A 17,510-nucleotide genomic window follows, 5' to 3' on the forward strand; every position below is an offset into this window, starting at 1 on the left:
TTCAGTGAGACACTGAATTACCGATACTAATATTAATTAAACATCATACAAATCTGCACTTTCTATGTACACGCATATACTTATTAAAATGCATACTTCAAATGTGTAGATACACTCCCTTATTAAACAGTAAACGTACATTTTCCACATCAAGACTATAACTTAATCGCAACAAACTTGTAGACACATAGAATTTGATAAAATAAATTTACAATATTAATATATAAGACAGTTATTCTATAGGACCATATAATATCTATAATATAGGTAATAAATATTGGTTAGACCATGGAATGGGTTATACTTTAATGTATACTCTAATTAGCCTGATTTAACGTAGGAGTCGTATAGTTCTGTTTGTGAATTTCTAACAGGTATATGTTTTCTAACACGAAAATCTATAAACAATTAATTTCAATCCGAAAAAATTACCCCATTATAATAGAACTATTATTAGTGATAAATCAATCTATTTGTACGAACAACACTTTTTTCTATTCACCTAGTAAGATTTTGGTTTAAATTTTAATTATCTTATATCGTATAATGAATGGTTAACAGACACCGTATATAAATAAAATCATGTGAAACAAATTAACATTTATTCAGTTTCCACTGAAATTTCCCGTATTTAGGATAACTAATGTTATATTAATTTATGAAATTAATTTTATCCGAAATTCAAATCTGCAATTATTATTATAACTTGAAAATCAGTCAAATATTTGCTTTAAGAGATCAAAGAAATTCCTGAAACTATTTTATTTTTATTTTTTACATATTTGCGCCAATCGGTATTTGACAATAGTACTATTGAACTGTAAAATAAAACGAGAATTTTATACCCATTAAAATGTGTTTTGATTACATGGGTTTAACTATATAAAACTAGGTATTGCAATACAATTGAAAAACAAAAATATAGACTATATAGATATTGTTGATTTTTTCACTATCTATTTTAAATCATTATAAATTATAAAAAATTCAGTTTAAAGATAGATTTTCCAATCAATTATATTTATTCTACGTTTAAACATAAAATATTGCTTGAAAAAGGATTGTGAACTCGGTCAAGTTTCAGTAGAAATACGCAGAATTTTAAATAGGATATTTAAAAATCACATACCTAACAAAATAAACTTTTCAGAATAATTATATATATACAATGTATATTATACATATGTCATAACTCAAACGAATTATAAAATTATTATTATAAAATTAAACATACAATACAAATCAACACAGTTCAAATATAGCATTTTGATAAATCAATCGTAGATAATAAAAAAAAAAAAAAATTAAAAACTTCAAATGTTTAAAATAATTCATACCTCACCAATATTTATCGGTATTTTTTTTCACTCGGATTTTTAAAATAACTCATCTGTGATAGAAGTGGATAAAGAATTTTTATTTTCACATAAGGAAATTTTACAATAAAAAATATGAAACACAAATTTTTACAAGCCTGTTGACGAAAATGACACCCGTTAAAGTTCGAACTAAACTTAACGAAAGCAAATTACACTTTGATTTTTTTTTCTTAAGGGGGACAAGATTCACTTTAATTTTTACTAATAAATTGAAGTAATTCTCTGATAATTTTTCGCCATCGACATCGAAAAGAGTGAAATGGATATGGAAATGGATCTTATTATTCATTTTTACAATGAACCATTCATTAATTTTATTTTATAATAAATATGCATGTAAAACAATACTATACTAAGTACTATAATATTATATTATTATTATATATATACTTTAAAGTATCGCGAACATAGGCTAATGTGTTAACTGTGTAATAATGTGTAACTAATGTAGTAACTAGATAAACATTTTATTAGTTTATCCTCATTTTGAAAATCACTCATTCAGATAATGTATAAACCCGATTAGTAAAAAAATTTAAATTGGTGCTCATATAATTCGTTAATTCAAAATTAATATATTAATATTTGTGATTTGATAATCTAATCTAAGCCCAATTTATAATATGAATAAAGATTGCGGTCGAACAAAAAAGTGAAAGGGAATGTTAAATTTTTATCTAGAATATTAAAACAAAATTCTGTTACGGGGATAGGCATTTTTAATAAATATCAAATACCTCCATAATTACATGATTTTTCATTTATTGTTTTTGGGTATAGCAGCTACTAAATTAATACTTTATTTATGTAAAAACACAAAAACCTGAAATAAGATCTTGAAATAATGAGTAGAACACTAGAAAAGATAAATGGTTCAATTATATAAAAAATCACTTGTTAACATAAGATTATTATTATTGTTATTATTTAATATATATGATCCACACAGACAACTGCGTTGTCCGTTGTTTGCATCGTCTTCATTCATTGTATCTATATAAGTGTATTTAATTCGGTGAAATATCGCAGTGGTACGCTATAAATACATATTTTAATTGTTTAACTGCAGAGGTGACAAGATGACGTCTCGCATAATATACTGTGTTCACGTTAGAATCGTTTGCGTTTGAGCCACAATCATCATACTATCCAGACCGAAGGTAAGTCGGAGCCGAGGGCGTTGGAATGACTAACGCCACAAAACCGAAATTAGACAGAAGGGTCGTCACGTCGGGGATTTATCACTACTTGCAGGAAGATGCGGTTTCACCTTGACGTCATGAATGGTTCGTGATTCGCCGTCGCTTAACCGTTAGCTGCAGACGCCATTCCAGCCAGCCGTACAGCAACACGGCCACCACCAGTGCGGCGGACATGCAATACAGCTTGATGGTATTGCATACGGCGCTGTGTAGTCCAAACGCCAGCGCCATGCCAGCATACTGGAAAAAATAGCCGTGTGCCATCGGCCCGTGCCAGTAGTCAGGATACAACGATATTACAAAGTCTGCAATGTTAACATCTTACAATTATTATACCATATTACATATAAATACATGATTGGTGAAGTAACCTTTAATTAAATATTTCTAATAACACGTTTTCTATAATCGATTTTCTGAACGCGTTTAGCGATTTCAATAACGGTTAAAAATTCAGCAACAGAGTTTACGTGGTTAGGTTGGGTTATAAAATTTTAATTCTGATAAGAAAATCAAATGCTTTGGGTATACGCCTGCTAAATATACGCTACATTTGATAAAAAATAAAAATAAAAATATTAAAGATCAGTTACGACCGTATTCACGATTTTATATTTTGGCAGTTAAGTAAACGTGTCCTAACCATTTTCTACAACCATAAACTTATTCACTACATAGTTTAACTACACCAAAATATGACTGTTAACATTTGGCAGGGTTAAGAAGATGTATTCCATACAAATGGCCTGAAAAACGGACGAATAAAAAATGTGTCTCTTTAAGATAATGGTATAATAGTTTTAGTTACTATCTGCTGTATAAATGTTAAAAAATTCGATTTATAATAGAAATGTAATAATTATAATTACCTGATACGTGCGAATTTTTGTAATATTTTTTTTCGAAACATTTAAGAATTTAATCATTTTTATAGTTACAACTTAACCAAAATGTCAATTTTGAAGGTAAAAAATTGAAAATTAGGTAAAAGATTTTAATAAGTTTTATTTATAGCAAAATAAAAAAATATTTTACTGAAAAGTAAGGCAATACTAAATGAAATGTAAAAATTAAATATTATAACGAATTTTCATTAAATAATATTAACTATTTAGTTAAAAAGATTTTATAGTTTTGAAAAATTTTAATAAAATTTATGCTTGCTTATGAGTGCTTAAAATTATTTATTTCCCCTAATTTCAGATAGGTACCTTTTTTGTGTGAAAGTGAGAATATTAAAAATTTAAATTTCCTTTTTAGGAAATTCGGTTCTTCTACTCAGTGTTGAGCCCAGATAACTAAAATTTTATCTAGATAAAAATAAAGATGAACTAAAAATATTTTATCTATGTGAAGATAAAGATAATAAAGTTAACTTTTTATCTAGATAAATTCGAGATAAATTTTATATTTATTACCATAATATCAATCAGCAATATGGTTGGGATATTTTAAAAATCGACATAGTTACAATAAACTACAGTAGAAGTATTACAGATTGAGTAGGTAACTGTAATAATCAATTAATTGGTACAAATTGTTATAATTCAACAATTTTACAATAATACAATAAATAGTGAACATAATAACTACAGACTATTGATACTACCTATATTTAATAATTATTTTACTAAAATTATAAATAAATAAATTATTATATTAGTAATAATAACATAGAACTATTCAGTTGGTTGGATTAATCAGTCTACATGATATCTTCTTTGCATTCTCCAAGTAATACCCATGCAGTAGAAAGAGAAAAATAAATATGAAAAGGGAGTACTACCAGGATTTTTAGTCCTAATTGGTTACAATATGACGTTTACGAGTACTTGCATTATATTTTACAAAGAACTTGTCCATATCAACATTCAACGTAATTCGAAAATTGAAACAATGTTGGTACTTAGTGCAAAAAAGCTATGATTTAACAGTTAGCACTATTGTGCCATTTAATAACAATTATTTCATTTATTTAATTTTGAAACTAGTTTTACCTATTTAAATGTTTAAGCATTAATACCACATTCATTAAATTTGTGAACATCAATTATATTATATAGACGTGTTCTTAGTATTAACAAAATGCCAAAATATATTGTAAGACAGTCACAGTTAATTTCCATAGATTGGTCGAAAGGTGTATATACGTTGTTATATACTTATTATATTATTATATTTTGGGGACTAAAATATTTATTATGTTTTTCCGATTGCATTATTGCTCCGCCATGTATATTGTAATATAAATAGTCTTTTATCGAAAAATTTATCAAATTGAGTGGTAATGTCCACGGGACTGCAGATAGTACTTTAGACTTTAGTAGTGCAGTGGACAGGGAGTATTTATCAGTATCATATTTCATAATATCGTGTTATTTGATTATTTCCATGTTTTATTGGAACAAATATTTTATTTTTAGAACAACAATCGCCAACTATTGGTAAGCTATTCTTCTGCACAAGTAATAGTAAACACATCAAAGATAAATGAGAATAGGTACTGAAATAAACATTATTTTTGATAATATTATATTACATACCACGAATTATACCGATTAGCGAATAGTGATTACTGTATAAAACAAATAAAATAATAACAACAAATATGTCTACTGTCTAGCACTAGTATGGACAATTTTTGGAAAACTGAAAAATATCTTAGCGATCATGAATAATTTATCTAATCATCAAGATTAGTGGTTTTTAACCATTTTCGAATCGCAACCCTCCATTTTTTATTTTTGTGTAATACGACCCCTTCAAAAAAATAAAAAATGTTGTTTTATTCATCAAAATTTGATTTAATTATCAATAAAATATTTACATGATAAACAATTGTGATTAATTAACACTTAAAAATTTTACAAAATAAATAATTTACTTTGGTTTTTTTAAATGATATGGAAATTTTATTTTTGGCAACCACCAAACCTATGAATCGCGACCCCCAGGTTGAAAACCACTGATCTAGATGAATAATTTTTTTATCTCGGATAATTTTTTCAATAATTTTCAACGGTTCATTTTTTTATTATCTAAATAAGATAAAAATAACTAACATTTTTATCTAGATAATCTCAACACTGCTTCTACTATATCAACAATTTTTTTAAAAATATAAACTAATATACCATACCACTTTCACTCATAATCATTCTTCTAATATTATTGGTTTCAAATTTTAAAGATAAATACAGCAATTTTTGTTTCAAATACGGCAGAGGTTAGACGTGTGTTCTTACTTTTTACCTTAATCGTATTTTATCATTGCCGGTATAATATTTCTTGCTTCAGTGGCGTATTTTCAATTTTTTCTGGGGGGGGGGTCCACAGTTTATATATAATTAATATAAACTATATATTATATTGTAATAGTTACGTCCTTATACAGTTTTTGGAAGAAGTTGAATTAAATATATAATGTAATAATCGTATAGTCTTATGTAATATTATATATATGTACCTATATATTGTATTTAGCATTATATATTATAAAGTATTGTTATAAAATAAATTCCAGTTGTCTCGATTTTTTGGCCAACTCCTCTATCACTTCATCAACAGTAATTTCAACTTCCCTGTGAATGTTTAACGTACCCAATTCTGCAAATATGTAAGAATTGTTGTTAATTTTTTATTTTTTATTTTTTGGAGAGGTTCTGGGGGGGGTCCAGTACCCCTGGACCCCCCCCGTAAATACGCCACTGTCTTGCTTATATATAATATACATTGCTATAAAAGTAACTCCATATTTAATCGGATGCTACTATTTTATCTTATTTTATCCGTGTATTAATCGATATTGTAACTTGTTGTCCATAGCACTTACGTTTATCTATAATTTTGTTAGTGTGTGAAATATTATGAAACATTAACAAAAAGTGACCCTTTAGATTATTTATTACAATCTATTTATTAAAAAAACGAATTTCATCTTTATTTTTACTTTTCTTTTTATTACAATTATGAAAAATACTTAGTTTCTGAATATGTTCTGGTTTAATGCCCATTTTTACTGCTCATATTATTACCCAGATTTTTATAATCATAACATAGCACCAATACATAAATAAAACTTTAAAATCCCTAAATGTTCGATGTTCTTAGAACTAAAACATTCAAATAACGTCATATAATAAACGCTATCTCGGCGTGCACTTATTTTATATTGATTTATTCATTTATTTATAGATTCGTTAGAATTTCGAGCAAAAAATGTATTTTTTGAATTTGACTTTATTTTTTATCTAATCCTTGGTATAATTTAATTAAAGTAGAGTTCTTGGAAAAAAAATATAGCAGATAGATTTTTAAAACAGATAATTTTTCAATTTTCTTATGGTAATGAAACATTGAAAAAAAAACTAAATACTTAATCTTGGTAATCAAATATTTGTGTTTCGTTTAATGAAATTAGTAATTTTATATAAGTTTTTAATGCTTGGAAATAAATGAAAGGCGTTAGATAATGTTGAGCATTATCTAGATAAATTATTTAAATAAATTATGTAGATAAATAATTAATTATCTAATCGTAAAGTCACTTGGAATATATCCTGTATATCCTGAATATATACATCCTGTCATATAAAAATTTTGTATCTTGTTATAGAGAATCTTCTTCACTCCTTTGTCAATATTCTTCAATAATTCACTTTTCATTAAATCTGACCCTGCTGCTTCCTTGTTTTTAAGCTGCTCCAATGCGTTGTCAAACTCGCTCCTTATAATCGATGGTTCTTTGGAATCTATTTCTACTTCACTTTCTTGTTTAATGTAGTGAAATTTTTCTGTGATAAGTACATTCTTCATTGTAAAATTCTTCCACGTATTTTTTCTATCTATCTTTTTCTCATTTATTAATAATTTCCGGTCTTTATTCCTAATTACACTACTTTTTGTCCTGTTTTTGAATAATACCGATTTAACTAAATCATATGCTTTATCCGTCTAACATGTGTATTTTATACACATTTTTTTTTCCAGATTGGTCATTTCCTGTCGGTATTTGTGAATATTGCGGATTTTCATCATTGTTTTATATTGTGTCCGTTAACAACTGTCGGCATACGATTGCGTAAGTGTGAAGTCAACTTGTGATTTTAATTGTATTAGTTTTATTAATTATAAGTCTCGGCGCACCTCGTGTGTTACATTTGTACTTGATTATTGGTTGACCACGATTTCGTTAAATGTTAAATGTCGACGAGTCTAAGGCGCTAAGACCATTAATTATTATTATTATTATATTGTATTTAGTGTATGCCCTATGAGCCACCCATTTTATTTTAAATTTACAGTTGTGCCATTGTAGAGCCAACCGTATAAGTGATTTATTATTTGTTATTATTATTATTATTTTTATACAGTATTATTTTCTTAGTTTTTGTGTTGGTGGAAGAGATCATTCCATTCTGTGCACCGACATCGTGTTTTAAGACAAAACATTATATCCTAGTTATAAAAATGTATTTATATTGATCTCTTTTTCTTGGTTCTTTTTCAAGAATGGTACATTTATTTCAAGTGTATAAAATCAAAACAACAATATCATTCATCCATCGCTGTATCTTACTCGACCGTGGAGTCACCCAACCTAGAGGTTTCACCTTTTATTAAATATAATTGTAGAAACATTTTTCCTCGCTCCTGTAAATGAAGGTAAAATGAATTATATGTTTTTGAGTAGACGTGGGCTACCGCATTATCAGTCCATAAAAATAGATCACTATGAAATTAAAAAGGTAGAATAGTTCAAATACCTCGGTACTATTTTGACTGAAAAAAATAATATAGCAATCGAGGTAGCAGCAAGAGTTAAATCTGAGAACAGAGCCGGCTCAAGATACAGGCGAGCTAGGCACTTGCTTAGAGCGGCACTTTAGTAGGGGCGACATTTTCAAAATTGACTCTTATATTATTTTTATTTCTAGTGTTATCGAAATCAGTTCTTGAGTACATATGTAGAAACAAAATGATAGAACTATATCCTTATGCAGAGCTTTGCACCCGAATTAACCCGAACCCGTAGCACCCCTAAAAACCCTTAAAAATCAAACACCCAAAACCCACATAACCCGAATGATTTTTTTTTTTAACACCCGAATCAACCAAAACCCGAATAAAATATTGGTTTTAACCTGAAACCCGAAAAAAATTTTATTTTACAATCTTTAAGTGACATATCACTTTGTATGTATTTTTTGTAGTTATTTGAATTTTGTCATTAGTTGTTTAGTAGTAAAATTATTATTCACAGGAATAATTTCACAAATAATATACAAAATTGTTAATTAATCTAAATGTATCTAAATAAAGACAATAGCAATATATCATATTGACAGGTGTGCATGAATGGTATGGTATGTTGGATGTTCAAGTTTAAACAACTGGGATACTATTTTTAAAATTATCCCAAACGGATACGTCGTATTATTATAAAATAATAGGTAAAAGTCTTCTACGAATCACTGAGTCGTTATTTATTGCAATACTGTAAATCTGAAATAGAATTTATGTCTCGCGTATGATTACCTAAATTATTGTTCGCGTTATTCGAATTTGTTCAGTGTATGGCGTGTAATAAACATGTCTATGGCGTGAATTGTCAATTTTTGTTGGTGTAATAATTTCATCGTAACATTCATAAGCATAAATTATTATTATTTTTGTATTACGCTATGTCCTAGCTAATGCGTTTTTAGTGTGTGCACACTCCACAAACCATAAGCGGAAATTTGGTGAAATTAGTGGGGGGGTTAAGCATTATTTGCTTATTACACCTATAGATACCACTGTGCGCAATTATTTATTTCAACAAGGCAATTTACGAAGTTTGACAATTTGACATTTTTAATCAACAATTTAAACAAAATACAATTAGATACCTTATCTTAAACATTTTTGGAGTAGGTATTCTAAACAGAAATTATTAATTAATTAAATTAAACAACCTATACGGGTATTATTATATATTATTAATATTACATTAATTGCGATCATTCCAAGTCATGACAAGAAGTTTGTAAAATCTTACGAATTTGATTTAATTTTTATCACAGAATATTTTTTTTTAATTCAGTTATTAAAAATACATTTTACAATTACATTAATTTTTGTATTTTAGTCACATAACAATTTTTAGGGCTAAGAGGACTAAGACCTGTACTTTATATTTCTGGGGGGCTTAGTCCCCTCAAGCCCCCTCCCCCCCCGATTTCCGCCTATGCCACAAACACAAACGCAGAATACAAAATAGTTTATTTTTTGTCGAATGCGATATGCCCGCATTAACTAGAAGTAGAACATAGTGTTTGTATTTTTAATTTTAATAGATATCACAATTTATAAGCTTCATACTCATGTAAAATAACACCCTCTTCTCCGAAAATAAATCATAGCTACACAATTGCTTGAAATTAACATAGTGATAGTTTGGTCTAAAAAACTGTTGCACAGTTGTATGAGAAATTAATATTTATTACATAGGCGGGTAACGAAAAATATAAATGTTTCATTAGTGGAGGGGGGCTCAGCCTCCCCACCAACAATGAAAAATAATATTTTTCCTTGACTACTTAACACTCGTATTAACCAATATTAACCCGAATAATAACGGTTATTAACACCCAAACGTTTATTTAAATGTTGTATTGTGTTGTTTGAACACCCGAATATATTCAATACCCGAAACCCGAAATCCGAAAAAATTATTCGGATGTAAAGCCTTGCCCTTATGTAATATTAAGAATTATATCGAATTAACTCGTAACTTCTGTAACAGTCGAGAGGAGTTTCACAAACTTAAAATATTAAAAACTTATTTGTGATCAATATATCTCAAGACCGATTAGTCAATCTTTCTACTGAAAGCGAAAGCGCTGAAGAATTAGACATGGATATACATGGACATAGTATACAGAGTTTTGTTTTACTAAAAGCAAGAAAATTCAATTAAAAATAAAATTAAGTTTCTTCTATTTTATTTTTTCAATATTATTATAATAATAATTTGTTTAATTTTTTAAAATTATGACAAAGGTTTAGTTCTTTGTAATGTTAACAGTGAAAAATATTTTAAAAAGCAATAAATATTTGATTATATGAATTCCTAACGTCTAAATACATGCACCTAATGAATTTTTAATAAATTAATAACTTTAAATTTTGACATTAAAATAAAAAATATAAAAAAAATCCCTATGGTCCAACATTACTTGTTATTTCTTTAAAATAAAAAATGTTTAAATATTTTTCATTTACGATGTCACATGAAAAATAGAGGGAGGAGCCATGTTAAAATTAGAGCTAAATTTTTTTTTAGAGATATAAAATTTGATTTTGTCTAGTTCACTATTATTGCTTGAGCCGTCCCTGGCTAAGAATAAATGTTACTATGAACTTACTAAGGTACTAAGCTCACGAGCAGTATCGCAAAGAATAAAAGAACAACTATCCCCGATACGACCGGTTATATTATGTTGATCAAAGAAATGGCCATTGTCTTTAAAAAAAATTGTTGCAAAAAATATATGGCTCGAATAGTCATGTGCCACTAGGTATATTCCCATGAACAGGTAATATTTCCGAAATATTCCCCAGCATCTCGAGAAATTTCTTGAAAAAATAAAAAAAATAAATAAAAAAATTTAGTGGAAATAGAATGACAGTCTATACTACTGTACATTTGTACTCTGTACTAAATTATCAGTATTCATTAGTGTATTTTGTTCACATCAATTAGCTAAACTGATTTGTTGACCGACAAACAACTGAGTATTGATAAGCAATATATTAGATTATAATTGATTATAGAATTATCGATATTTCATTTTAGTATTTTCCATTTACATAATTATTAGTTTTATACATTTAATTTCTGGTACTATAGTACCAAGTAAGTTAAATTTTTAGTTTCACACTTCACAAACTTCTTAACATTTCTGTAAATAACTTTTTGTGTTTAAATCTAGTGTACGTATTTGTATATTACGTACGTTATTTGTTTGGTGCTAATCAAATTTTCTGTTGAAATGACTGGTGGTAAAAAAAATTTGGCGTTTTGTTTACATCACTAAGAAAAAACTGTAAATGGCAAAAATATATTTGAATGCTGTTATTGCAAATTTCAATATTCTTGTAAAAATGCTACTAAAATGACGATGTATTTAATAAAAATCTGTAAAAATTGCCCCTCTGAAGTTAAAATTAAACCAGCTAAAAATACACATATATTACAATTACATACCATAGAAGATAACGATTATGTGGATAATTTATTAGTAATTATGTTTATTTTTAAAACCTATTTAAATACAAAGTAGTAGTTATGAATTGTTTTATTTTTTTTTTAGTTCATAATATTTTTATTATAAAATTATTAATTAAGATTTAAGAGTAGTGCATGTTTTTAATTTTATTAATAAAGATACTGAGTTATCTATAGTTATATATATATATATTGTTCATTATATGTATAAGTAAAAGTTATTCAATATTTCAGTATGTTAATTTTTATTTTTAACATATAAAAATAAAAGTTTGATCATTTATTTTGTGATCATACTACAGATTTTAATTAAAAAATTAAATTATAGTTACTTAGTAACTTTTTTTAAAAGAATAAAAATCTATACTGTAATAATATCAGTAAAAAACTGTAATTTGGATCATTTACAGCCATAAGATTAATTTAAAACTGAAACCTATGATCAATATTTAAAAACTTATTATATTCCCGGGAATTTGCCCATCACTAGGCCCGATCAAAGACAAAATAGCTGGGAAGTGAAAAAAAAAAGAAAGAACATAGTTTGGGTACATTGGAGGTTATCGGAAGAAGAAAACTACGGTGGGCGGGCCATGCTTGGAGGACTGTTACATGAATAGATCCACTGCTATATGCAGTGAACAAAATCCTGTAGGTAAAAGGCCTCTGGCAAGACCAAGAATGCGTTGGGAAGATGTTATAAAAAAGGATGTTAAATAGATGGAAGGTGGTTCCAACTGAAGAAATCTAGCACTAGATAGAGAAGAATGGAAGCTTGGTTGTGAAACGGGATGGTTTTAAAGGCTAATAAACCCAAAAAGAATTTGAAAAAAATACAATGTTAATGTTGTTCGACTTACATTTAAGGATTATTAATGCTTTTTTAAGTATTTAAATAATGTACTTATATAAATAAATCCTTTCAACCATTAAATACATTTAAATTTAATAAAATAAGATTAAGCTTAAAAATAAAAAGCATTTTCCTTTGAACTATAAAATATTTAGAGATATTTTCCACATATAATTTATATAATTAATTATACTAATACATTAAAATAGATATAATTACGTCGTAACGTATTAATGGATTAATGATTTTTTTCTTTAATATCTATGCTATCATTCTGATGAATAATAAACACTCTATACTCATTCTTTTAAAAAATTATTTTTAATAATAAAGTTATTCGCACTGAAACTTCGTGAACAAAGTTATTATTATATAGATTTTTACATAATCAAGTACTGCCGAGACCGCATATCACGGTCAATGATTCACTTGGATTCACTACATATAAACCAGTTAACACACACACATATACACATATATATTACGTAATCATAAGTTAATTTTAATATCTGATTATTGTTGTTCTTCATATCGCGTGTTATGTAATCAAAAAGTCTAGTGAGTGTATGTATTAAGGTAATATTTACGTGTAATTTCTTCCTTGTCTCGTGTCAACCACTGTATGAGAACGGTTTTGGGTTTTAAGTTTATTGTTATGTATATTTTTATTATGATTTATTATTACTTTTATATACGAGTGCTAATCGTTGTTTTTATTTTTATATAGGTATTTATTTTATTGTAAAATGTAGGCGCTAATTGTCACAAGCAATAATTATTATATTATATTTGTGAGAGTGTGATATTTATAATTGCAAAGTTAGTTATAATTTGTATATTTAATGTAGTTACAACTGGCCAACTTTCGTTCCACTAATTGTGAGATTTTTTTTTGATTATTTATTTATTATTGAGTCAAAAGAGCTGAATTATTATATTATTGTTAATTTATTCTACTGCTGTGAACTATTTATTTGTTATTAATAGTAATTTTTGTACCAACAATACGTAGTTATCATTTTTACATTATTTTGAGTTACTTTTTACCCAAAGGTGGACATAACCTAGCTAAAATGTTAAAGTTCAGTTAAAAATTTTTTTTTAACTTTTTAACTTGATTAATTTATTTATTAATTAGTTAGTTTATTTTCTAATAAACTTTTAAATTTAGTTTAATTAGTAGTTGAAATAACTTAGCTTTTTACAATTGATTTAAAAATTATCAATAAAATTAAAAAATGTTGACATTTTTAGTTTATACGTAAAATTAATATAAAAATTAAAATAATCTAATACTATAATAACACAAACATTCCGGTTATTTTTCTTGATAAAATAATTTTGTATATTTTAGTAGATTAGATAGACCTAAAACCATTAGATATACACAATACTTTAATACGTTTCTATAGATACTACTATATATGTTACTATCAGACTTGGGTAGTATTCCGAATACAATATTATATGTATTCAGAATACTTTTTGAGTATTTCAAATACTTTTTAAATAATTTTTTTGAAAGTATTCAATAAAGTATTTTGAATACTTATAACGAGTATTCTGAATACAGTATTTCGAATACTCGTATTTATCTCCCCACAAATATATTAAGGAAAATAAACATAAGGTTGCAAAACTGAATATTTCAATGTTACTAGACTAAGAGCTTTCCAAAAACTGTCATTACATAAGTATATATAAGTATAGTTTCTTGATAAACACGTTGACCTATTTCATGCTATAATATCTATTACATATAGAAAGTATATGAAAACCTATGAATATTTTAAGTTTCTACGATTATTATCTTTTAAGTAAATATAACATTAATTATTTATTTTTTAAAACCAATATGCCTTAAATTTTATCGTTTTTTGTAAATTCTTATTAATTCTTCACAATTATAAAGAAAACTATAAGGAGAATTGAAAATAATCCCAAGTACCAACAAAACATGCTTTCATATTTATAACCTTTCATAATTGTAATGATTGGAGTAATCCTTCAAGTCAAAATCATAGACACAAAAAACACATTATTGTAAAATCAATATAGTCCTCATTTCACTCAGAATCTAAAAATAATATTATTACAAATATGATTATAATATACGATATATGTGATAAAATAGCATGAAAATAATATACTTACTGAAATACAATGTGTTCCAAATGGCATTGCATACGCCCCAAGCAGCAGCTATTACATATAGTAGCGCAGCATCATCGCCCGATGGTTTCCACTTCATCAGTACCATTAGCAAACATGAATGAAACGCGAATCCAATCACTGTTAAAAAATAAAAAAAATGACAATTACAATGGTAATTACCATGAAAATTAATGAAAATAATATAATATTTTTGTCGCAAAGCTACCACGTTGACGGTCAGCTATTGCTACCACACAACAAAATGCCGAGCGTTAATTTCAGTTCTCACCTATTATGTGATATCTGCGGATGTGTTGCAGGATTAGACTTACGGTGAAACCGGCCACCAGCTGAAGCAATCCTAAGCTGAGAAGCACTGTGGGCACATTGGACACGCCCACTGAACATACGACATAAAACTACATTTGCAATAAACAAAACACAATTTTTATTACTTCGTAATCAGTGTTAGGAATAGATAATGCAAAATTGATCTAGATAAAGATAAAATATAATTTCATTTTTATCTAGATAAAAAAAAAGATATTTTCAAAAAATGTTATTTTTTGGTCAATATTTCATATTCTAATAATATCTATGAAGACTCAATTAAAATCATTATTATCAATAGCTACCTAGGTTTTAATGTTTATTGTATTAATGTAGTGTACCATTAAGCAGTATTTATATATAATGTACAATATGATATGATAGTTACTATATGATAGTTAATCACTAAAATGTTACATAAAAAAAAAAAAAATGAAAATTGCTCTGTACGTATCAGGATGAATACAAAATACATAAAAAATTATTTTAAGTTAACAATATTGTTTTCCATATAATATTAATTTGATGATACTCATTATTCTATAAGTAGTTACGACTTTACGAGTTCCAAGAGTAAAATAATAACTATTCAGCATACGAGTTACATGTATCAGGCCCGTGCGCAAGGGGGGAGGGGTTTTGGGGTTCAAACCCCCCCCCCATGGCCGAAAAAATCGTCTTTTTCATTTTTGATCTGTTACCTATATGTAATATTTTCTAATCATATTTGTAATAAATAATAATGCAAAACATAATGCTATAATAATATAATAGTACAATAATACTACCTATAATAATATAATGTAGTGTTGTCTTCACGTTTACTGTTTATCGACTTTCGTCATCGTTGCTGTTATCGATAAAATATAATGACAATAAAATGTTTGAACATAAGTATAGAGCATACACGTCGCACAATAATATTTTATTCGACTGCAATTAGTAGAACACGAGGTTATACGATAACGGATTTCAGGTATTTTAAAAGTTGTTTATAATCTAGTTCATAGTGTTCATACACAACGATTGTAAGCTCACAGTGAGACGTTCACGTTCGTTAAACAAACACGCCGTTAGAAATAACATTAAATTTTGATGATCAAAATGGACATTGGACATTTTTTCAAAAAACCACGTCTAGAAAATGATTAAATAGTAAGTACATTAAAATTAATTATAATTACTATTAATTCGATACTAATAATCCAAATCATTTTTAAAAATTAAATTGGACTATTATTATATTATAGTCAGTATAGAGATATGTTTATTTTTCGCGCGTGCTATAGAACATAATATAGTCATCCCGTTAGTGATTTGAAATCTATTATTAATTGTTGTTGAAATATTTTGTATACCACATTTTATTAAATGCAATATTTAAATCTATAAACACAATTATGAATTATTCAATTAATCTGATTAGTTTTCACATTTTATTTACAGGAAAATAGTTTTAATAACCAGTCACAACCAACTGAACCAGCGGAAAATGCATCTCCTGAAACAAATGTATCAGTGTCACATCCAGAGATTGTGCACCAACATGACATAGGATTATATGTGAATAAACCTGCAACTGAAACTATTGACTTGTTTCCGGGACTTCAAAATTTGATTTGGACACCTCCAGAAAACTATAAATTTCCTGTTTCCGTAAAAAGAAATTTAAAACATCAAAGAAGTTGGTTGCTCAAATATAAATGGTTGGCTTATTCAGCAATTATGAATGGCGTATTTTGTAAGTATTGTGTGCTGTTTTCTGTCGGAGGTGGAGGAATTGGACTGTTGGGACTGTTAGTTAAAAAACCGTTTACAAACTGGAAAAAAGCTTTAGAATCATTTAGTTACCATAACTCACTAGAGTATCATAAAACTTCATTATTAAAATCAAATATGAGAGCAGAAATTGATAACCAAAACATTTTACCTGTTGATTTACAAATTTCGGAACAACAATTAGATTTCATTAATGAAAGTAAAAAATGTTTGATTCCTATAATCGAAACATTAATATTATGTGGCCGGCAGGGTTTGGCGCTTCGTGGTTCAAATGATTCAGGGAGAATAACCTCCAAAGAACCTTTAACTAACGATGGTAATTTTCGGACTCTTTTAAGATATCGAGCAAAAACTGACGAACAGCTTAATACTTTTTTGCAAAATTCCTCAAAAAATGCCATGTATATCAGTAACCGTATACAAAACGAATTTATTGTCATCTTTCATAATTTAATTCAAAAACAAATTACTGAACGAGTCAATAAATCTCAAGCATTTTCAATAACAGCAGATGAAATTGCCGATATTGCCGGCATAGA

General features: G+C 27.2%; 1 protein-coding gene across 2 annotated transcripts in view; it reads right to left on the minus strand.

Annotated features, from left to right (window-relative positions):
• Positions 1-2,257: 2,257 nt before the first annotated feature.
• The window catches only part of LOC112685276 (protein unc-93 homolog A), a 90,496-nt gene continuing 75,243 nt past the window's right edge, over positions 2,258-17,510 (minus strand). The window contains exons 6-8 of one of the 2 annotated variants that reach the window (XM_025557111.1): positions 15,149-15,278; positions 14,860-14,997; positions 2,258-2,886 (exon numbers count right to left, since the gene is read on the minus strand). In XM_025557111.1, coding sequence (XP_025412896.1) covers positions 2,657-2,886; positions 14,860-14,997; positions 15,149-15,278 — 498 coding nt within the window. In that variant the 3' untranslated portion in view covers positions 2,258-2,656. Of the gene's footprint in view, positions 2,887-14,684; positions 14,783-14,859; positions 14,998-15,148; positions 15,279-17,510 lie in introns of those variants that run through there. The other variant, XM_025557112.1, reaches the window with a different exon arrangement.

The sequence above is a fragment of the Sipha flava genome, unplaced genomic scaffold, assembly GCF_003268045.1.
Source record: "Sipha flava isolate LNK unplaced genomic scaffold, YSA_version1 271_pilon_pilon, whole genome shotgun sequence".
Lineage (NCBI taxonomy): Eukaryota > Metazoa > Arthropoda > Insecta > Hemiptera > Aphididae > Sipha > Sipha flava.